Source organism: Polyodon spathula, chromosome 24, assembly GCF_017654505.1.
Source record: "Polyodon spathula isolate WHYD16114869_AA chromosome 24, ASM1765450v1, whole genome shotgun sequence".
Lineage (NCBI taxonomy): Eukaryota > Metazoa > Chordata > Actinopteri > Acipenseriformes > Polyodontidae > Polyodon > Polyodon spathula.
Genome location: NC_054557.1, coordinates 17833873 through 17857448, shown reverse-complemented (window position 1 = coordinate 17857448; position 23576 = coordinate 17833873). Strand labels below are relative to the sequence as shown.

General features: G+C 46.1%; 2 protein-coding genes across 3 annotated transcripts; both read left to right on the top strand.

The window, feature by feature from the left end:
• Positions 1-2623: 2623 nt before the first annotated feature.
• nphs1 (NPHS1 adhesion molecule, nephrin) lies at positions 2624-20500 on the top strand. 2 transcript variants are annotated; one of them, XM_041226887.1, is made up of 31 exons: positions 2624-2733; positions 4151-4345; positions 4620-4742; positions 5738-5869; positions 6173-6254; positions 6909-7012; positions 7498-7619; positions 8036-8207; positions 8675-8832; positions 8970-9111; positions 9437-9561; positions 9700-9871; positions 10096-10225; positions 10495-10667; positions 10919-11059; positions 11337-11477; positions 11788-11909; positions 12326-12491; positions 12880-13036; positions 13251-13402; positions 13982-14093; positions 14320-14501; positions 15056-15118; positions 15546-15671; positions 15792-15828; positions 16172-16295; positions 16494-16608; positions 16926-17098; positions 17776-19161; positions 20037-20088; positions 20460-20500. In XM_041226887.1, the coding sequence occupies exons 1-29, from the start codon at positions 2670-2672 to the stop codon at positions 17908-17910; spliced, it is 3840 nt and encodes a 1279-aa protein (XP_041082821.1). In that variant the 5' UTR covers positions 2624-2669; the 3' UTR covers positions 17911-19161; positions 20037-20088; positions 20460-20500. The 2 variants fall into 2 exon arrangements, with proteins under 2 accessions (XP_041082821.1, XP_041082820.1); XM_041226886.1 differs by having other exon boundaries at positions 15789-15828.
• fxyd5 (FXYD domain containing ion transport regulator 5) lies at positions 19153-23274 on the top strand. The gene is made up of 9 exons (XM_041225679.1): positions 19153-19161; positions 20037-20088; positions 20460-20585; positions 21089-21145; positions 21240-21299; positions 21819-21875; positions 22287-22322; positions 22882-22956; positions 23225-23274. Exons 1-9 carry the CDS (start codon positions 19153-19155, stop codon positions 23272-23274), a joined length of 522 nt encoding a protein of 173 aa, XP_041081613.1.
• The last annotated feature ends 302 nt before the right edge of the window (positions 23275-23576 follow it).

The window sequence follows — 23576 nt, the reverse complement described above, 5'->3', positions numbered from 1 at the left end:
TGTCTTCATACCAGCGCTGAGAGCTCCCAGTCTTTCACAAGACCCTGAGAACTTCATACCAGCGCTGAGAGCTCCCAGTCTTTCACAAGACCCTGAGATCTTCATACCAGCGCTGAGAGCTCCCAGTCCTTCACAAGACCCTTAGATCTTTACACCAGCGCTGAGAGCTCTCAGTCTTTCACAAGACCCTGAGATCTTCATACCAGCGCTGAGAGCTCCCAGTCCTTCACAAGACCCTGAGATCTTCATACCAGCGCTGAGAGCTCCCAGTCCTTCACAAGACCCTGAGATCTTCATACCAGCGCTGAAAGCTCCCAGTCCTCCAAAAGACCCTGAGATCTTCATACCAGAACTGAGAGCTCCCAGTCCTTCACAAGACCGTTGGGAACTGTGAGCAGAGGACAGCCAGGACTGCAGCTGCCATCCTCACCCAGACAGCTCAACTGCAGGTAAGCTTTTTGTCATTGAGACCTCATGACATCATTAACTATGGAAACTCACGCTAGTCCTGCTGTTGCACCCAGTCCTGGGGTTCAGAGCTCCGATCAATGAAGTCTAGTATTATTATTATTGAAATGATCAGGAGCCAAGAGTTTGAGCAGGGTTAGAAACTCACACTAGCCCTGCTGCTGCTGCACCCAGTCCTGGGGTTCAGAGCTCCCCTCAATGAAGTCTAGTATTATTATTATTGAAATGATCAGGAACCAAGAGTTTGAGCAGGGTTAGAAACTCACATTAGCCCTGCTGCTGCACCCAGTCCTGGGGTTCAGAGCTCCCCTCAGTGAAGTCTAGTATTATTATTATTGAAATGATCAGGAGCCAAGAGTTTGAGCAGGGTTAGAAACTCACATTAGTCCTGCTGCTGTACCCAGCCCTGGGTTTCATGACTTGTTCAGATATAGTGTTGAAATGACCAGTACTGGCAGCAGCCTGGAGTCTGAACAACTAGGTCCCTGGTAAATCTGAAGTGCTCATCACAGAATTTGAGTAGTCATTCTTTTTGTGGCTGGGAAAATGTGTTTGAAGTCGGGTCATTTCTTTTGTGTTCTGATAATCCATAGAGTACAGAGTACTGCAGGAGAGTGGAGTTTACTTTATACTGTGTGTGTATACCCCATTGCATATATATATACATATACTGCCCATTGCTTCTGCATTTGGATTTGTTGTGCACATGAAATCAAACATGGAAAATGGTTAAAACAGGCCAGTTAGTTATTGTCTAATTTAATTGATGAGTTTAATAGGCCACAAATACAATTTGTTTTAAAATGCCAAATTAAAGCATAAAGTGGTGTAACACTTTCACACGAGTGCCTATTGTTTCTATAACTCCTGTTTACTGATAGAAAAGGGAAATTCACACCCTGAGGTTTTTATGCAGGCAGGATATAAATGTCAGATCTTGAGGTGTTCTAATATATGTGCACAACAGTGTAAATATGATTTTATTTATTCACCATAAATGTGTTTTAATATGAGATTTTAAAACATCAGATATTGAGGCTGTTTACAAGTTTCAAAACTGTTTTTGAACACTGACTGTTTTATAATGAAGCAGAAGTGACATAGACCACACTCAGTGCAAAATCAGAGTTCATTCCCAGAAGCTGTTTTTCTGTTGAATGTGTGCGATCTACGAGGGAGTGTGTGAGCGTGGGAGTGCGTAAGAATGCAGGGTTCAAATTTCACATACGCTGCAAGGAAAAGTAATTAGCTGGGGGCTGCTCGGCGATGTTTTGTTAGTTTTGGAAACTGTTTGGCTTTCATTTCGGATGGGCAGGCAGTTTGCAGGCTGGTCAAAGTTGAATCCTGCTTCAGAATTTAAAGCTGAGTCAAACTCACAGGCAGGGTGGCGCAATGCTTACTGAAGGCATTTCTATAGGAATTCCACTGCTGACTTTGCAATGACTCCCGTTTAAGTGTCGATGTTACTTTTCTGAGCTCCTCGTAGTCATGGATTCAATCTACCATAAAGATTGTGGTTAAACTAGATACTTCTGCTTTAAAAATGTATCTTTGTTCCAATCAAACAAGTCACACAGCACCAGATATATGTGCACTGGCATACCGATTATATTGAGTTAGTGCACTGAGAGCAGCAGATCATGATTCAGTACATAGATCAATTATTAACAAATCGAAAGTTAGATATTTGCATGGGGACCAAGGTTGGGGTCAATTTTTCAATTCCATTTCTAATTCCTTTTTAAAACCAATTTCCAATTCCAGTTCCAATTCCAATTCCAATTCCAGTTCCAGTTCCAGTTCCAGTTCCAGTTCCAATTCCAATTCCAATTCCAGTTCCAATTCCAGTTCCAGTTCCAGTTCCAGTTCCAGTTCCAGTTCCTTCAAAGATATTTTAGAGACATGATAATTGTTGTGATTGTTCAACTGCTTTTTATTTGAAGCCGATTTATTTAAGTAGCAATCAATGACTTTGTTTGTTGCCTCCACTGTGAAAGCTCATTTTAACAGAACACTGAACTGATTGCAGTTTTGATGTGACGGAATTGATAAAAAGGGAATTGGATCTTGGAATTGATTTTTAAAAGGAATTGGACATGGCATTGGAGGCCAGGAATTGCCCTCCACCCTGTCTCTGTGCTTCTGCATGTTCTTGATTCTGTACAGAAGCTGCCCATTCTGTAAAAAGAGAGGACCGCGGGATGAAGATGACATCAGCTCTGCACAGACTCACCAGAGCTCTGCTGCTGCTGTGCTGCATTCAAGGTAACACACCGACACAAATCTGACCGCTCCAAACTGACTGAGAGAGGGGCACAGGCTGAGAGAGTGATTGGCATGGGAGTGGGGTAAGACAGTCGGTGTGATCGGGACAAGGGAGAAGGGTGGGGTGCTGTCTGATTGGGATGGGTGCAGGACAAGGGAGAAGGGTGGGGTGCTGTCTGATTGGGATGGGTGCAGGACAAGGGAGAAGGGTGGGGTGCTGTCTGATTGGGATGGGTGCAGGACAAGGGAGAAGGGTGGGGTGCTGTCTGACTGGGATGGGTGCAGGATAAGGGAGAAGGGTGGGGTGCTGTCTGATTGGGATGGGTGCAGGACAAGGCAGGGGGGCGGGGTGCTGTCTGATTGGGATGGGTGCAGGACAAGGCAGGGGGGCGAGGTGCTGTCTGATTGGGATGGGTGCAGGACAAGGGAGGGGGGTGGGGTGCTGTCTGATTGGGATGGGTGCAGGACAAGGCAGGGGGGCGAGGTGCTGTCTGGTTGGGATGGGTGCAGGACAAGGGAGAAGGGTGGGGTGCTGTCTGATTGGGATGGGTGCAGGACAAGGCAGGGGGGCGAGGTGCTGTCTGGTTGGGATGGGTGCAGGACAAGGGAGAAGGGTGGGGTGCTGTCTGATTGGGATGGGTGCAGGACAAGGCAGGGGGGCGGGGTGCTGTCTGATTGGGATGGGTGCAGGACAAGGCAGGGGGGCGGGGTGCTGTCTCATTGGGATGGGAGCAGGACAAGGCAGGGGGGCGGGGTGCTGTCTGGTTGGGATGGGTGCAGGACAAGGCAGGGGGGCGGGGTGCTGTCTGATTGGGATGGGTGCAGGACAAGGCAGGGGGGCGGGGTGCTGTCTGATTGGGATGGGTGCAGGACAAGGCAGGGGGGCGGGGTGCTGTCTCATTGGGATGGGAGCAGGACAAGGCAGGGGGGCGGGGTGCTGTCTGGTTGGGATGGGTGCAGGACAAGGGAGAAGGGTGGGGTGCTGTCTGATTGGGATGGGTGCAGGACAAGGCAGGGGGGCGGGGTGCTGTCTCATTGGGATGGGAGCAGGACAAGGCAGGGGGGCGGGGTGCTGTCTCATTGGGATGGGAGCTGTGGGAGTAGGGCAGTGTGATATAAATGCTCTAGCTAATGATAATAATTCCACATGTTACCTTCCATCCACTATATAGGTCTCACGTGTATATATCTGTATCTTTTAAAAAAGATACTGAAGGGCTGAAAGGCTGGGGTCAAATTCACTCTTCATGTGGATAACCAAGAGCGTGCAAGACTTAAGAAACAAGGCTAGCGCACAGATCACTCACAATAGTAACCGATGTTATAGACAAACACTCAGAGACTGGAATTAGTTTGTTTAGGGAAACGGCATTGCTATGCTAGAAATCCACACCTCGACTTGTGTTTAACCTTTCAGCCTCCAGGGGGCAGCAGGCATTCCGGATGCAGCCTGACAACGTGACTGTCGTGGAAGGGGGGACGGGGGTGCTGCAGTGCCAGGTGGAGGGGGTCACGGGGGTGGTCCAGTGGGTTAAAGATGGACTTCTTCTAGGTCCCAATCGAAGCATGCCAGGGTTCCCTCGCTACAGCATGGCTGGAGACGAGGATAAAGGTAAAGTATTTTTATAATTATGCATTCAAACTTGTTTAAAGACACTGAGAACCACTTCTAGTCGAAACATTTGTTGCCTCAGTTCAGGAGTTGCTCTTCAGTTTTTGATGCCCAATACTGTAATATGAAAACTACACCAGGTCAGCCAAAGAGTCTTTATAGTGAAGAGCCAGCATCATGGAATGAGCTGCCACTTTGAAAACAAGTTTTCTTTCAAGTTAGAGCCAATGCCAGTCGCTGGGTCCCTGACCTCTAACTTTTCTCACTGTGCCAGGGGAATTCAACCTGCAAATAGAGCGGGTGACCCTGGAGGATGACTCTCCCTACGAATGCCAAGTGGGACAGTCCGAGAGCAGCATTGGAATCATCTCCCATACTGTGTGGGTCAATGTGCTGAGTGAGTGTACCCAACACTGCTGGTGGGGCGGGGGGTCCTGATGAGCATTTAAACAAGAATTTGTTTTACGAAGCCTCTGGAAAATAATAATTTTAAGGCTGCAGGCTGTTTTCGTTTTTATGGGAAAAGTGTTTTCATTAAAAGTTTATTTTGCATCCAAATGCTAAATATTGTTTGTGCCAGGTTCACCAGAGAAGTAATTATTTGTATTTTATTTACAATTCAACTTGAAGTCTGAATTCATCTCTTTCAGTCAACTGTTATAGATGCATTTCACACCGCGTTACTGAACGACGGACTTTGTCTTCAGAGCAGGCTTTGTGTGTGTGTGTCGCTATATGGTCCCAGAATGTCACTATTAAAAGGCCCTTCTCCCTGCCTCCCTGCCTCCCTGCCTGTCTCCCTTTTGCCAGTCCAGTCCCCTCACATCTTCATTTGCAGTCTCTCTTCTCCCGCGGTGCCTCTGGGAGCTGTGAGATTCAGCCCATATGTGTCCAGTTGTAAAGCAGCCAGCAGACCCCAGCGTGTAATGCAGGGATGAAAAGGACTCTTCTCTGGCAGGCCCTGATTGTTAGCCTCTCTCTCGCCCCGCTGCTGTTGCCATGGAGACGAGGCCTGGCACTCACGCTGGGGGCCTGGGAACAGAACACATTTTCCCAATGCCTCCAGAGCTGGTGAAGGGGAGGATGGGGATGAATAAACGACGCCTCCTCCTTTTCCTCCCCTCTCCACTCCTCTACCTCTCACCCTGTTCAGGCACACACCTGTGAGGACCGGCTCCCACATTTTCCTCGGGGCAGCTGTCACATTAATCACAGTCATTATCCCATTCCAGAACAACTTCCAGCCTCTTTACTGAAGCAGGCGTTTTGTTTGAGTGTTCAGTACGGATCCCTTGTTAGATTCGGGGTAAAATCGGGTTAAGATTTGGGTTAAAACTGACAGCTTTCTGGATTTTATTGTCTACAATCTACAGTTGTCTTGTGTTCCCTCAGTCCCTCCAGGGAAGCCTGTGATTGAGGAGCACCGCGGGGGTTCTGAAGTGGAGTGGGTGGCAGGGGTGGAGTACACTGTCTCCTGCAGTGTGACCGACACCAAGCCAGCCTCTGAGGTCAGATTCACCAAGAGTAAGTACAAATAAACAAAAGATACCGTTATAGAATATATGAACTTTGATTGCACAACCTCTGCCATGCACCTAGCCCCACTGGTGACCTGTCATGTCATGTAAGATTATCTTCTATAAAACTTTCACAAATTCTTTTGACAACCATTTTGAAAGTTTTCTTCAACATCTTCGGCGGTAAAATGTTAAAGCCACGTGATCGAGCTGAAGGTAATCGTTTTGATTTCTGGTAGCACCAAGAAGAATGGTTTGATATAGTTAATTCATATATGGGTTTGCACGTTTCAATGCTGTCTATCTACAGGTTCAAATGAGGTGTCTGGAGTCGAGGTAAATGTTCTCCCGGGGTCACAGGAGAAACTTCAGAGCACACGAGCTGTTGTGAGGTAAGAGACGTGTTCAGATCCAACACTCCAGTGGTGAGACACGCTGGTGCATTCTCAACGTGCAGGACCATTGAGGTGAGCATTGGCCCCCTTTAACAGTGAGGGAGTGCAGATAGGGAGCTGTCCAGCCCTGCACTCTGAAACATGGTGCTGAAACTTTCATTCGGTGAATAAGCCAGCGACGTGCCTGCCTTTATAAATCAGTGCGAGGATCTGGGATCAATAGCCGATTCGTATGAAGAGAACAGTGAATACTGACCCTGGCTTATTGAATGTTGTCAAAGAAAAAAGAATGGCAAGGCTGCTGTGTTTTTGTTTTTGGATTGATCTCCCACCTTCCCTAATTTAAAATGTGTAATCCGAGTTGGGGTTTGGGTTAAGGTTTCTATTAGGGTCTGGGTTAAGAGTTTGCATTAGGGTTTTCATTGGTGTCAGGGTTACAGCAGTAGGTTTAGAGTTAGGGTTAGGGTTAGGCTCTCCAATAGACTGCAGAAACATACAATTTTACCAACGTGATTGCTGGGCAGTGCTGTCCAACTCACCCACACTATAAAATTTCCTCTTCTGATTTGGTTGCCCTACAGCGCTGGCTGGAGGTTGGTTTGTTATCCTTTTAAAGCAAATTCAGTACCCTCCACCTCCCTCCCCTCCCAGGGTGACCCCTCAGAGTCAGGACAATGGGAATCAGATGGTGTGCCTGGCTATGAATGAGGCCGTGTCTCAGCCTGTGGAGACTGGCTTTACAATGAGAGTGTTGTGTGAGTACAGTCTGTTGTTATTATTATTATTATTATTATTATTATTATTATTATTATTATTACCAATATTTCTTGCCATGATTACCCTCACATTATATTATCTATTTTTAAAGTGGAAGATATAAATACAAACACAGTGCACAGGCGTTCTTCTGTTAAAAATGTTATTGAACTAAGCAATATATACAGGCGTCCTCTTCTGACTTTGTGTTTTAAACACTTAGCAAAAGGTTTTGGCTACATGAAACTTAAAAAAATGGCAACACAATCATTATTATGAACATTACAGTTATTTTAAATCTTTCAAAGGGCCACTTGTTGCTGCAATCAACAAATTATAATGTGGCTATCATGTAAAAATGAATGGACTGCCCTTCAGCATATTCCAACAAGAGAAGCTACTATCCTAGACACTCCACAGGAAGTTAAATAATAACTACAGAACTCAGACGTAACATGTGCTGTTGCTCTTGCCTCTACCCCAGTCCCCCCCCAGCCCCCCCGGATTGAGGGGTACGATCACACCGAGGTGAAGGCAGGGGAGACCCTAAGTCTAGAGTGCAAGTCCATCGGGGGCAATCCACTCGCCACACTACAGTGGTCAAAGGTGAGAGGCCAGAGATACAGGGTGTAAAATTAGATCTACACATCTGAGGGGGACCTAGCAAACAGAAGGCTGTTGGTCAACCAGCTGCCAGCTAGTTAAGCTATTAAATAGTTAGACACATGTTAATAATGTAAATAAACTGGGGATGGGGTTGGGCTTGGGGTTGGGCTTAGGCTTGGGGTTGGGCTTAGGCTTGGGGTTGGAGTTAGGCTTGGGGTTGGGGTTGGGCTTGGGGTTGGAGTTAGGCTTGGGGTTGTAGTTAATCTTGGGGTTGGGTTGGAGTTGGGCTTGGGGTTGGGGTTGGGGTTGGGGTTGGGGTTGGTGTTGCAGTTGGGGTTGCATTGGTGTTGGGTTGGGATTATTATGTATTCTCACAGTATACTACACATGCTCTTCACATGCTTCTCTTTCTCCAGAATGACGAGGTCATCTCCACTAGCTGGGACACCGTCTCCTTGACCAACACCGCCCGCAGTCCACTGTCTCTGCACATCCAACCTGAAGACAACATGGCCAGACTGACCTGCGAGGCAGTCAACCAAGTCACTCCTGTCCCCCTCCATCACACCATCACTCTACGAGTCGTCTGTGAGTTCCGCTTCCCAAACCGTCTTCAATAGAACGGCATTGCTCAATGCATGGTTCTGCAGCAAATACAACATTCATACAACGTATCTGAGTTTGATTCGGGACAGTGTGCTCTTTCACAGATGCTGCAGGAACAGCTTCAATCTGTTGCTGAAGAGATATATTTCCACAGGTTTAAATCCGCATTAGTGCGACTTAGCAGGGAATACAGATAGATTTGAGAGACCAGCAGCCCTTCTGAACAGCTGGGAAATATATATATATATATATATATATATATATATATATATATATATATATATATATATATATATATATATATATATATATATAATTGCAAGGGACTGACGTAAACCATGCTTTAACCATAAAAGACAGGGTCAGCTGTGGATGTTAACAGATACAATATACTGCTCCTGTTGCTCTCTGTATAAAGAGCGAGGGTTTCTCTCTGCGGTCTCTTTCAGTCCTGCCCTCGGAGGTGAAGATCCTGGGCTCCTCCAGCATTGCTGAGAAGAAGCAGCTCTCCCTCTCCTGCTTCACGGCTGCCAGTAACCCCCCGGTGCAGATCCGCTGGTGGCTGGGCTTCAGAGAACTCACCACCACTGAGGTGACCATCACTGAGGTGAGCACTGCCACCCTCTGCTGCTCCCTTCAGCTGGACAAGCGGCACTCCTTCAGGGTCAAAGTGGGGATCCCCTTCTGAGGGGCACTTTTGTTATTCTATGCTAACGAAGTGTCTCTGTGGTTTACTGTGTCCAGGCATCCAATGGTGGGAGAGTGACCATGTCTAACCTGACCCACACAGTGTCCCGAGAGGAGAACGGGCTGCAGCTGACGTGCGAGGCGTTCAATGAGGCCATCCGCTTCACCAAGAGTGAGAGCGTCCAGCTCCGCGTGCTCTGTGAGTGTGCTGGAGAGGGGCTCCACACTGTGTGAGTGTGCTGGAGAGGGGCTCCTCACTGTGTGAGTGTACTGTAGAGGGGCTCCACACTGTGTGAGTGTGCTGGATAGGGGCTCCACACTGTGTGAGTGTGCTGGAGAAGGGCTTCTTTTAGTATTTTTCAATAGCTATGCGAGTAATAGCTATGTATGTTTTGACAGCGGTTCGCACAGTTTGAGTAGACAGAATCTCTCGTCCAAACTGCACAAGATGACATCTCTTTGTAACAATAAGAGACTTTACATGATATTGATGGCCACTCAATCCTGTTTGTCCTCACTCTCAGACCCCCCTCAGAAGGTTTGGATTGAAAGCCCCCCGGAGGGGAAGCAGTTCAAAGCAGGGACCGAGGTCAAACTCACCTGCTTCTCCAGTGGAGGGAACCCAGTGGGCAGCATCACCTGGTTCAAGGTCAGCCCCTCACCTGCAATTTGTTGCTGTAAATATAGATCTATCGTGGGACATCTGCTCAGTGAGGCTTCTACAGACCCTGCTTTACAGCATTGTGTTTACTACATTCATAATAAAGAGCTCCTCTGTTTTTTTCAGGATAACAAGCCCGTCCGGTACGTCCCGTCTGCGATCGTTTCAGGGATGATGGCATCCCGACAGCTGATTGTCACGACACAGCCCGACGATAACCTGGCGACCTACAGATGCAACGCATCCAATGAGGCGAAAGCTCCGCCCCTCACCGCCACCACAAAACTCCACGTGCAGTGTGAGTAATCATTGACACCAGCACCCCCTCGTTATTTCAGGATCCGCTAATCAAAGAATTCATCTCGTCCGCGGTTCGTCGACAGTAAATTGTACACGTGCAATGCTGTATGGGAAACTGTCAATAATTCTGTGTTTTTAATATTTCATAACTGATGTGAAGGTCAGATGGTACAATAACAAGGAACTCTCCTGAATGACTCTTTCTACTCCCCATATCTTCAGTCCCACCGATGAACGTGAAGATCTCTTCTTCAGCAAAGCAAGTCAAGAGAGGCCAGTCTCTCACACTGACCTGCACTACAGGGAGCAGCAACCCAGTGGCCAATATCTCCTGGTTCAAGAATGGGGAAAGGTGAGCCAATGCCCTTTCACACATCTCTCTATTCTCCTTTCTCTCTACACTGCCTGCACCCCTCTTTAGTTCTACCCCTCTCTTCTCCTGCTATCCCCCTCCATCACCCCCCTCCCTCGCTCTCTCTCTCTGTCCCTTCTCACTCTCCTCTACCCTACCTTCTGTCACTCCCTGATTTAACTCCAACCTTCCCTGCTTTCCATATCCCTCTACCCCAGCACCCTCTACTCTCACAGCCCCTTCTCTCTATCCTCCCTTCTCTCTGGCAGGTTGCGTGGTTTTGATCTGGGGAAGAAGAAAGCGGAACATGGAGGCGAGTCGACGATGGGTCGGGTCTATATCAAAGCCGTCTCCTCTGATAACGGGAAGCGGGTGACATGCCAGGCGTACAGCGCTGTGCTGACACAGGGGGTGAACACCTTCCACAGGCTCGATGTGCTCTGTGAGTCTGTCTCCCTGTCTGTCTGTGTCAATAGAGTACACAAGCTACAGATATTCCAAAGACAACGCTGCAGGTTTTCCAGCATCATCCTATAGAATGAACTAATTTTGCTTCATCAAGTGTAATGAAACCTGCTGAATAATGTTAGGTTAACATATGAAATTATTTACCGCTTTGTAGTGTTCCACAGTACTTAATGAAAAGTGAGAAGCCTGCAGAATTTTCTTTAGTGACGTGTCTTCCTGTTGCAGACCCCCCTGAGTTCTCCCCGGACCAGCAGCAGGTGGTCCAAGCTGTGGAGCACGATGCAGCCCGTCTGCCTCTGAGGGTGTCGGCCAATCCAGACAACATCAGCTACACCTGGACCTATCACGGGGAGACGCTGATAAAAGGTAGACCAATCAAAACTCAGGTCAGCTGGGGATGGGCGGAACTGCTCAACCTCCTTAAGAGAAAGGGGGGACCTCCAGTCTTGTGCATTTTGCAGAATATTTATTTATAAAAAATTTAAATCAGGGTGTTATAAACAAAACACAAAGCACCCCTGGAAGCATGATAGAAACGTGGCCTGCTAATCTGCAGCAGATTGGTTTGTAGGTTGTACCTCTGTTTGGGTGTTTGAAGTTCTAGTGTCTTCGTTCATTCAGACCTTGCTTCTCCTGGCTACAGAGGGTGCGCTGCGCCACCACCTCAAGGACGGAGGGGAGCTGGAGATTTGGAACCTGACCCGCACAGATGCCGGGGATTACAAGATCCGCTGCAAAAACACGGAGGGTGAGAACGAGACCGTCATCAAACTGGACGTGCAGTGTAAGTGCTGGGGGGAGTTTGGAGGGACGCCTGGGAGATCTAAACAAAACCACATCTGGCATAACCCTATCCAGAGGTTTGCTGTTCTATCATAAGCTGAATGTTGCAATATCACAAGCTGTATCAGGCTTAATGTAGCAGCTTCCAAAGTACAGCTGGCTGCCTCCTCTAGATTTCGTTACTGTAAGCAATGTTAATAAAGATACTACAGAACAGTTTCCCTGCTATTTTATCACATTCTAATGGTTTGGCTCACAGCTGCCCGATTTCCATTCACAAATGCTCCCTGACAGCGTCTCTCCCCTGGCAGACTCTCCCTCAATAAAGAGCCTGGAAGATCCCACTGAGGTGGATCTCGGGGACACTGCGGAGATCGTCTGCACCGCTGACGCCAATCCTGTCACCCCGGGCATGTTCCAGTGGGGCTGGCTGGTAAGACGGGGCTCACTGAGCTGGCATGGGTAACCAGCTGAGCATTGGTCTTTTCTGCCTGTCCTTTCTATCTATTTGTATCTGTCTGTCAGTTAGTTTCTTTCTGGATCCCTGTATGCAGTGTTAATGTCTCTCTGGGATGGTAATTCTAAGTGTAAAACTAAAAAAGTGAAGTTCAGCAACTCATGGGCTAATGCAAGCACAGGAGGCACTAGCTGAAACATTTCACACACTTTTGTATATCTGTGTATCCACCTCTCTCTCTCTCTCTCTCTCTTTCTCTCTCTCTCCCTCCCTATCCCTGTCTCTTTCTCACTCTATCTGCCTGCTCACAACTATAATAATATATATGTTACAGCTTACTGGCAATATTGCATCCCATGATACCAGCATCCTTTCTAATGTCTGTCTGGCAGGGCGAGGAGGAGAGGGAGCTGACAGCTGATCAGCAAGTCATGGAGGAGGCGACAGGGAAGCTGATCATCACAGAGGCCAAGCGCTCAGACGCTGGACTCTACGAGTGCACAGTGGACAACGGCATTGCGCCCCCGGCCAAACAGGCAGTGCGGCTCATTGTGCGCTGTGAGCGTTACAAATCTGTCCTTTTCAAAGAGTCTGCTTTCAAACACTTGCTGTAGCAGCTCTTTTACTGTTTAAACTGGCATGCACTCTCCCCTCCAGCTGGGAAAGCTGCTTAAACACAGAACAACTGGGGGTTACGACGCTCGCTATTGTGTCACCTTTTTTAATTTACAGTAGTGGCACCAGGGGGTGAACCCCCCTGATCTTATATCAGCTACATTTTCCTAATAATAGATTTTCTACCTGTTTAATGCCCTGTCATTGCCTGGTCTGTGGGATTCTCTATTAACTAGTCCTAGTTGGTCTTCAGTTATTCATGGGTTCATTGCGTGAAGTCCAATAGAAAGCTGCCCAGGTCTCACTGGGTGTGTGTTTGCTTTGCTGGCAGTTAAACCAGAACTGCAGAAAGGCGTGCATCTGAGTAAAGTGGCCACCTCTGGAGATGGGAGCAGAACTGCCACCTTGAGCTGCAAAGCAGAAGGCATCCCCAAAGTGGACTATAGCTGGGCCAAGAATGGGGTGGGTCTGGACCTCAATCACCCAAGGTGAGTCTTATAAGTGAATCAATTGCGGCTGCTCAAACTGTGCAAAAATTATAAAGTGTTATAATCAGAGACACCCTGAAAACTATTAACTTCATAATAGTAAATCTCAAAAACAAAGATTGTACTCATTGCTTGCATCAGTTGCCCTGTATGTCGACAGCCTTGCTCCCCTTGCAATGGCACAGTAAGGCAGAGTGTGCCCCTCTCCACTCAGGTACTCGGAGAATACTGTGCACGAGGGTGCTTTCCACACCAGCACTCTGACCATCATCAATGCAAGTGCTGCCCTGGACTATGCCATCTTCACCTGCACCGCCCGCAACAAGTTGGGACTGGACGTCTTCCACATCCAGCTCGTCAGCACCAGTACGTCGCGCTCTCATACTACCACTGGGTCGAGCTCGCTTTAAACTGGCCTGGAACTGGAGTTCAACTTATTGTGGCTTTGAAGAAACCAGTCCCAAATATAAAAATCAACAAAGTGGTAGCATTAATTAATTGCACATAGTTATTAGATATTTTTTTGTGTGTTTGTTTTGTTACTTTGTACTCATTTTACATATTGATCTAGACCTTCAATCATACCCAAATATTTAACTTAATCTTCACCTTAAAGTCATTGTAAAGACAAGCAAGATAGTGCATGGAAAAGCATATTAATAAACATGGCAAACCAAGGTGAACGATTGTTAAAGCACAGTATGTAACCATAGGAAAAGCATGGGAGAAAACTGCAAACATACAATAGTAGTTTTATAAGGGGCAGGGTGAAACTTTAAACATTAATCGCTGCATAACCAATGTTCAAAATGTAGATCTGTGTGGGATCATTAACAGCACAGCATTCTGACATGGTAAGCTATGAGAGATCCAGGTTGTTAGACAGGGTCACATTGCGATGGAAGGAAGCAGTGATAGCCGAAGATTTCTCTCATTTGTTTCCAGGTCGGCCGGACCCACCCACGGGGTTACAGGTTGCCAGCGTGACCCACAACTCCGTCACCTTGCAGTGGACCGCAGGCTTCGACGGGGGTCTGGAGCAAAAATTCAGGGTCAGGTAACTACGTCCGGAGTTACTTACTCACTGGGCAGGGTTAGGTAATCAAGAAAGTATGAGAAAATTCAAGACAAAGGAAAAGGGGACCAGTGATAATGCTACCAATGCTACAGTCGTGATCTCTGTTATCACTGCTTTCACAGTAGTGATACACTTTGCTGTTGCACTCTGAAAGCCTAGTGGGTTGGGTGGGTGTGGTTCTCTGGTTAATCTTCGTTTGCTGCAGGTATCACTGGGAAGAAGCAGCCAGCTTCATGTATGTGGACGTGTTCCCCCCCCAAGCCACCACATTCACCATCACCGGCCTCAACGCAGAGACTCCCTACAACTTCTCCGTCAACGCACTCAACCTGCTCGGGGAGAGCGACTATGCCGACAGCAATGCAGTGCTGACAGTCACCACTAGAGGTGAGTGGGCAGGAACTGAAACGACCTGGGCTGGACTGACAGTGATGGGGAAATATCATTCACAGCAGAACCGTTTAGCCAAACATGAATCTGGAAACAGGGATGGGTGTCTAATGTAACAGACGCTAAGGATTTTGAAGTTAAATACAGCTCTCCTGGTTTGTTTTAGTTTTTGGTCATCCTGGTAAATAGGATAGACATTTTATTAATACAGCATTTTGTAGTTTACAGACTTTTCATACTCGTGAACAGCTTCAGGTCCAGACGTGTTTGTAGCTTTAAGGTGCTATGGTATAGCTTGTACTCCAACCCAAACCCTAGCTCTTCCACCTATGCAATGAAGACACTTTGTAGGTTTCCTTTATGAAATGCACACTCATTTTGGTAATTGTGTCTGTAGCATGTCCCCATCTCAAAACAAACACACTATTCATCACAATTCCTCCTTATCGCCAGCCTCTGCTGGAAAGAGTCCCCTGAATATTTTTTGGTGTTTTTGACGCCTTTTTTTTTTAGCTTTTCTTGTTTTGTTTCTGTACCTTCCTTTCCCACAGAGAAACCAGAAAAGGACGACAAGATCCCAAGCCCACCTGAAACAGAGGAGACTCCCCCTACAGGTGAGACATGCGCACTGCAACTGATACCTAGAGCATCTTCTCGTTTTGAATCTCAATATTGCAACTACAGTAGTAGTGAAAGTCTTTCAAATAATTCTAAGGTAAAACTGTTACAAAAAAAGCTGATTTATATATAATTTTGGCTACTACCTTTTACTTCCTATTGAGGTAGAAACTGGAAGAAAACTGAGTCATGCAGTAAACACTTCGGCTAGTGTCTTCATCTGTGCTGTTGAGTAAAAAAGGTTCTTTTAGTCTTACCTCAATAACAGTGATAAAGGGGCTAGCCAAAACGCGTGTCTGCTTGACTGGGCTTCTTCTAGTTTCAACTTAGTAACACTGAAGAAGGTAAAGCTGAAATGTTTGTAGCTTGACTCAGTTTCTTGTAGTTCCTGGTCCCTCATTGCTTGTTCCTCCTGTTTCCCAGAGGGCCCTGTGTTGCCGCTCTATCTCATTGTGGTGTTGGCGGTGGTGGGTGGAGTCCTGCTGATTCTTAACTCCGCCCTCGTGGCCTGCCTGGTCAAGAAGTGGAGGACTCACCACAGTGACGCAGGTAGGGGGCAGTGTGGGGCGAGAAGCAGCCTTATTCTGACAGCAGGATAGAATGCCATTGAAAGCCTTGGTCAGCATCATTCTAACCCCAAGGTAACTGGTCCCATTTCTTTCCCAGCAGGTTCAGAAGGGAAGAAAGGAAAAGGAGAAGGAGAAGGGTGAGTAATGGGCACACAAAAGTATCATGCAGGGACTGGACAAAAAAAGTCAGAACACCTGTCTTCAAAGCGTTTCAATTGCTTTAGTAGTCTCTTAGATTGATGTATAATTGACTTATCGTTGATATTATAATCTCTCTCCTCTTACCGCCCTTCCCTGGTCTTTACCGTACTTTACCATGCTTTCACAATGCCTTATGGCCTTTTATAGGTATGTTTGTTGGGGACATGAGGGCTATTGTTTCTGTTGCTTGAAGAGTGTCTCATTGGCACCACAGTGTGTGCTACACGTCTGCAGGGGTGGTGTTCATGTTGCGTTGAGTCGTCTCACTGACTTCCGCAGGTCCAGTTTGACGAAGCCCAATGAGTACGGAGGAGGGGAACTCCTCAACAAGACAGCCAGGCAGACCCTGCTCATCGACAGCTGCTCTGAGCTCAGCTCCAGTGTGTACGAGAGCTATGAAGGGGTGAGGGTCTGGTAGGCTCCCAATGGGAACTGACTGGGCACTGGGCACTCCTCGGAGGGGCTGCAGTGAAGAAGTGGGGGGTGTCTCTCTCTGTGCATGATAAAAAAAAGATCTTCCCTATCTAATTCTCTCTATTTCCCTCTTTGATTTTTGAAATGTGTCCTCACTCTGTCCCACTCGCTCCTCCCTTCTCTACAGGACAGCGCCTCAGGGCGCAGTCACTATTATTACCCCGCGAGCGACTTCCGCCCTTCCCTCTACCCCCACCAGGAGGCGCCAGAGTGTCTGAGCGAGGGGACGAGCAGCTTTGCAGGCGAGTCAAAAAATCACCCCTCCGACACTCAATAGAGCTCTCAAAAATCACGTCTAAACTCGAAGTACACCAGGTTCAAGATAATAGGCACATCAAAGAGCAAATGTAGTATTTCCTAACTCCACTAGGGGTATGAGTGTTGCAGGGAGAAGTGGAGGGGTAATGTTTAGACATGGTTCTATTATTGAGACCACACTGGTGCCTGAGTTTTATAAAGTCTCTGTAATGCGATAATGAAACAGAAAATGATACAAAAGTGAACAGCAAAGGGCTGAAGGCTGCGTGGTTCATCTGTAAATCCTGTATGTGGTTCACAGGACATTGGGATCAGAGGCGGGATGCTCATGACTATGAGCAGGTAAGAGATGCCAGTCTGTATGAGGAGGCGGGGAGACCGTACCCCCCTCCCCCTTCCTCGGGGCACTACCACAGCGTGCTGGACAGGCAAGGACAAGCGCTGCTGGACCCACGGCAAGGGCCAGACCCCACTGTGAGTGTGAACCCCACATGCATGCTGACTTTATTATCCCTGTACACCTTGTGAGAGGGAGATCGTGAGGGCGCAGGAACTGTGTGTCACATTGCAAGATGCATCCTCTTCACTCACACTGTGCACAACTGCATCCTGTCAAGATTCCTGTCTGTTTTATAGCAAAGCACCTTCTCAAACTCCACAGAGTTCACACATACTGTTTTCAAACCTGTGACTGAAGGGGATATAGTGGCACCTACATGGTTTGAGATTATTTTGCGGATGTTAATATGCCACATTTTTATATATTCAGGAGTATTTTTTGATGGCTTTTTCTTGCATGAATACACTGATGCATAATAAGAAGATTACATTCTGCAGATGCATTCATATAAATATAAATGGGTTTTAGAACAACACAAGACTGATTCATGTACTGTACCGATGAGACGGGATAACTTCAGTGAGCTGCTTTCCCATGCATCCCCCAACATTATCCTTTGAAATGTAACCACACACCTTGGGAAACAGCTGTGTTCTGGTGAAATTATTCCTACATTAAATACTGTGAACAGTGTAAAAAACAACAACAAAAATAAAGTTCCCAGTAGAGCAGCACACTGTACTTCTCATTAATACTAACATGAAAAACCATGCTTCACCCCCCCCCCCCCCTCCCCACTCCGTTATATCAGGGAGCCTATCAGAGAAGAGGGCGGGGCCAATCGGAATACGAGGATCCAATGAGAGTCTACGACAGCGTGGCTGAGTACACGCCCTCCTGGAGAGACTATGAGACGCCCTTTGAGATGAGAGGAGAGCTGGTGTGAGGGCCTTTGAATAGGAGGGCAGGGGCTGGCTAGCCTGTGGACATGTTGCAAGAGTAACAGCTAGCCAGCAGCTTCCCTCCACCGGCTTGAGAACATGTGGATAGAAATGGAAAGTCTGTTTTTATGTGTTTTTTTTTTTATTTTGTGAAAAGGAGTCAGTGTTTCAGCATGCTTAAAACATTAGCTATTAGTGGGGAATAGAAAATGATTGATCATTCCTGTAATAACAAGGTGTGCTTAGTTAAAAATGCCAATCAAAGACCACGTACCATGCATTATTTGTTTTCTGTGTATTTATTTTCGACAAATCCAAAAAAAAGCAAAATTTATTTGGAATAATGCCATGTATACTTGTACATTCTGATCTTAACAGGGTACATTTCCAAATCTAAAAATAAAAGTTTAAAAAAAAAACAAACAAATGACTGGTATTTTATAGAAGAACCCTGCAGCACTGCTATTGAGGATCTCTGGGCAGGACAGCCACACACGCATGCTCACAGTCAGCTGTTCTCTCGGTTTTGGTTGTTGAATTCGCGATTTCCGTAGTAGCTTGCATGCGGTTAACCCAGTTTTATCTTTCCGGTTGTTTTTTTGTTAACTGTGTTTTCAAATGCATCTGTCAGTTTGAATCACATAGAGGTGTGCAGCAGACTCAAGGGGGTTGTTCTTAGAGATAAGCTGTCTGGCACAATTGTAAGAACACCATGTTTCACCCAAGCCTTTATCTAAATCAAGCACACTGACTCACAGTCACATGTATAGCCCTCTATCTAATGTATACGTGACATCACAGACACACACAATCATCTTACAGAAAACCCCACTGGCTATGTGATAATCCCAGCCGGTTACTGGGGGTGCAACATATGCCTTGCATTCTGGCTATCTCGTTTGGAGATGTACAGTATGTACTATTACATTCTTCTACTAAAAGCTATTGCACAAAACAATTCTGAAGTAGGCTGTTTGATGTCTTCACTCCCAAAATAAAGATTGGAAACCTTGTCTGTCTGGGTGCCAAGAAAGTAAATAGCTGTTCCAGTAACTTCCTCCACCTAGCAGTCAGAGAGAGAGATAGAGAGAGAGGGGAGGGGGAGGAGGGGAGGGTGGGTATAGGATGAGTAACTAAGCCCAGTCAGGAAGTTACTCACAAGCTGGCTGATTGTTAGTTCACAGCACTGCAGATTGGAGACAGAGCTACGCAGAGTCAAGGCAGATGCACTAATGGCTTTCTTAAGGATGCACAGGGTAAGGAAGGGTCTTCTTTTCCTACTGGCTGGGTTGCTGTGAAAGCCACATGGCAGGGGCTCCGACTGGGTTAAACAGAGCTGCTTGTATTTTGCTTTGATTAAGGGTGGACCTTCCCGCCCCTGCTAAATCTATGAGCAGAATGTAGCCAAGTCCTAACTGATGCTCCAAACGCCATGGCGTAAAAGAGGAAGTCTGTGCTGTGTTAGTTTAGAGAGAGCGCTGAGAGCAGCAGGCTGTGTGCTCAGTCCGGCCTTCACTGGGCATGGTTTCTGATTGTCATTTTTATTTAGTTTGTTTCAACTTTTTTGTCTTGGAAAATAAAAGGGCACTTTTTTCAAACTCCCATCTGCTGTCTCCTGCCTCTGCCAGCACTTCACCCTCCAGCTCCCAGGCTGCAGAGCTCTTGAAAGCTCGTGTACTTTTAGTTTTCTTTTTGGAACTATTTGGGCATTGAAATTCTTTTCAGATTGTTCTAAATTCTTGGTAAAGGCCAGTGGGAAATGTATCGTTTTTAAAATTTCCTTCACCGTCGTGATCTGCAGCCATTCGCAAAAGCAACAAAAAAGTGATATCAAGCCACAATGCCTCCCACCCTGTCACAGATCATGAAGAGCTTGTAATTCCCATTTGTGTTCCGCTGCAGCTAATGAGGTCATCCCAAGAAAAGGGCGAGAACTTCAGTTACGCAAAATACCAAAGCTGCAGTTGGCCCGGACATCCTGAGTAGATGGTTTCCATGGCGACATGTGCACTTGTGGGAAAGGCTGTGGTTAGATGAGGGTCCTGCTCCAGATTCCTGTTTCAGTGAAACAGCATGTTAATAGCATTTCTCATGTCCTTGTTAACACTGGAATCTGTTTGTCTCTTCACAGTTGCATGTGGTTCTGTTCCTGATCCCAGTTGTGCTGCTGCTCTCATTTGGTGGTAAGCCAACCCTGCTCCCTTTAATGGTTTTTTATCCTTTGATAGGATGGGACAACTGTGCTTTATACACAAAGCCACATTTTCAGGAGCAGCAGCTTGAAACCTGGTTCCAGGACACTTAGTTTGAGGCAACTTTGCTGCATCAAACCCCAAGTCCCCTTGGTGTGCCCTGCAGTGATCAGAAACCTAGCCTCCTGAAATGAAGTTCCAAGACACACAGTGGCTGCGTGTTCCCAGGGCTCAAAATACCTTTAAAGACAGACTGGAGTCAGGCAGGGAACACAATTCGTGGAACAAAATACGTCAGCATCAAGAGGACTTGTGGGGTGAATGTGTGAGGCTGAATCTGATTGGAGTTTGTTTGTTCTCAGGCTGCACCAGTGAGCACTCCACTTTGCTACCGACGCAGCTTTCCACGACAGAATCCATCACCGTCCCAGAATCCACCAGCCAGGCTGCCTTTGCTACTTGGTGGACTGCCAGGAATGAAACCAACGGTAACTCACTTAATTCCCTGTAATGCACAGCAGCCTGCATTCGTTTTTAGGAATTCTGGTAACACTTTACATTAAGTGTCTCTACTGTGTCCTTAAATAGTAGTTGCATAGTAAATACAGGTGCACCTTCATATCATTACACTGTTAGTATGCACAGTTATAATTTACTTAATGTGTAAATCTTTTTGAACAGGTTAGGGGGTTTAGATTAAGGTTATGTCATGCAATTAATTTTCTTTCTTTTTTTTTTTTTTTTTTTACAGATTAGATACATTGTAACTATCATAATAACATTGTAATTATGTGTAAGCACACATGCATTTATTAAGTACCTACCATGTAAATACATAGCAATTAGAGACACTTCATGTAAAGTGTTACTGGAATTCCTTCCAATAAAAACAGTTATCTGACATTTTTGATTAGCTTGGCCTGGCTTCACGATTCCTAACACATTATAAATGTCATCAATTTGATTAAAGCACTTGGTCTGTTTCTATCAGCAAGGAAAGCCCCTGGCGCAGAGGAGACGACACCCAGCACCTATCTTTCAACTGACGGTAAGCATGATAACTGAAGCCGTGCTCAACGAGGCTTTCACATTTCAGAACACGCTCTTCACTGTAATAACGCTGTGGGCGGTTTACCCAACAGGTACCATGGCAACAACGCCCGCAGCTAGCAGCACAAGCGCAGAGTCAACGGAACACCAAGGTATTTCCACTGCACAGTAATACAGGCTGCCTGTCTGGGTGGCTTTGTGACTCAACTTCGTATCTTTGGACTAACTTTTAAAGAGGAAGCCTCATACACAACTACAGTGGTACATTTTTCTAAGTGAATGCTTGAAATATCTTTGTCCGACTGCTGTTGCTAAAGCGGAAAACAAAAACAATACAAATAAAACAGTTTTTCCCTTTGAAGGCACTTCTTCAGAAAGCACTCCTGGGAGAATTGCATCGACCGACTCCACAGCAGGTACTGTGATTCCCGTCTCTCATTCAAGGAAACAGGCAGTGATAATTTGATCATCATAAGACGCTGATTCAGTAAAGCAGTGGATTTTGTACATGGTCACTACAACCTGTGTTTGACTCAGTTCACTAGTGATTTATATGAAGTGATTTTCTGACTGTAAATTTTCTTCTTGCTTGATTACACTAGTGCAGTGTATAATAGTATGTGTGTTTGCTCTGATTTATAACCCTGCCCCCTCCCCTCTGACCCTCACAGCCTCTTCTCTCTCGCCCCGGATTAGCAAGACCACCAAAAGCACCCATCTGGGAAAAGGTAGAGACAGAAGCAATCTTAAAATCAGGACTGGCATGTTTTCTAAGAACCAGGCTATTTGCTTCAAGTCACTTTCAGTCTTGAGAGTCAAGCCAGCTGACCTGACTCTGAGAGAGCAAGGACAGGTGGAGCTCAGTTGGCAGGTGCTTCTGTACTACTACTACAGTGTTTAACCTGGATATTGAATCTCCCTTCCTCTCCCACAGCCTCAACCCCCAACACCAGTCAAGGGAAACAAACCACACAGGCGCTTTATAAATGACCTGTGACTATACCAGAGAAACAATAATAATAATAATAATAATAATAATAATAATCCCCCTCCTGTGCATAGCCTGCTCTAGGAAAAAGCTAGAGTTGTATTCCTTTTATTATTTCTTGTTATCTCTTCTTGTTTGATTTTTATTACAGGTGTGTCCGAGGAGCAGCTTGCTGTGTTTGAATACGGTTAGTGAAACATATGCCCTCCTTTTCTGCATTTTCTGTTTTTTTTCAGCCTGTTTTTTCCTATTTCTTTGTAGTTAAGATTAATGTATACAATTGACTCCTCTGTCTCTTATGGTATCTTGTCAGCACTTCCCTTATAACAGTTTTCCACAGTCAAGCCCAGCAAAGTGTGCACAGTGAAAGCATTGTAAAGCACAGATAGGTCTGGTAAAGCATAGGGAAGCATTGTAAAGCACAGAGAGGTCTAATAGAGCATAGGGAAGCATTGTAAAGCACAGTGAGGTCTAGTAGAGCATAGGGAAGCATTGTAAAGCACAGAGAGGTATGGTAAAGCATAGGGAAGCATTGTAAAGCACAGAGAGGTCTAGTAGAGCATAGGGAAGCATTGTAAAGCACAGAGAGGTCTAGTAGAGCATAGGGAATATCAGTTTGTAGTCTACTGACACTCACAGCAAATGAATACACAGCGAAATGCTCAGCACTGTGCTGCTGGCTGATTTGTAATCGCGTGTGCGAGGTGTGCAGCCTCTTCACTCAAATGTCCCCTCTCTCTGTACAGACGACTACTACCTGAGGAGGCTGGGTCTGATCTTCGCTGCTGTGCTCTTTGTGATGGGAATTCTGGTCCTGATATGTGAGTGCAGAAGGGCTGACACATTAAGCACACATTAAGCACATTGTAACTACGCAGGATAGCATTGTAATGATGTGCAAGCGTGCATGCATTTACCAAATAATTATAATGTGAATACACAGTAACTAGATCTACTTAGTGGAAAGGGTTAGCTTGGACTCTCCTCATTGTGTGATTCTGTAACGCGATTTGAGAACAGACTGGGTTCAGTGCATGGAAACACACAAGTTATTCTGTTGTTCTTTTCTGTCTATATTATTCTCTGTAGGTGACAAAAGATGTCCCATGCCAAAGTGTCACACGAAGAAGGCAAAGTGAGTAAATAATATAGTTAACACAGCAGAAATAAACTGCTCCGACATTCAATGTGGGGGTCTTGCAAGCGGTCCTAATCACTTCTGTATTTATTTTAGAGTTGTATTTGTTTTTTTTTGTTTTTTTACAAAAAGAAAGAAAAAACACCAAACAAACACGTTTTCCTTTCGTCTCTTATGGGAGAAATGAATTTAGCCTTAGAGAACGAGCAGCTCTTTAAATCCATCCCCCCTCCCCTCCCCTCCGGTCCCCGATCCGAGTCCAGGTCCACTATTAGAGTGAATGTGACCTACAGCATGGGAAGT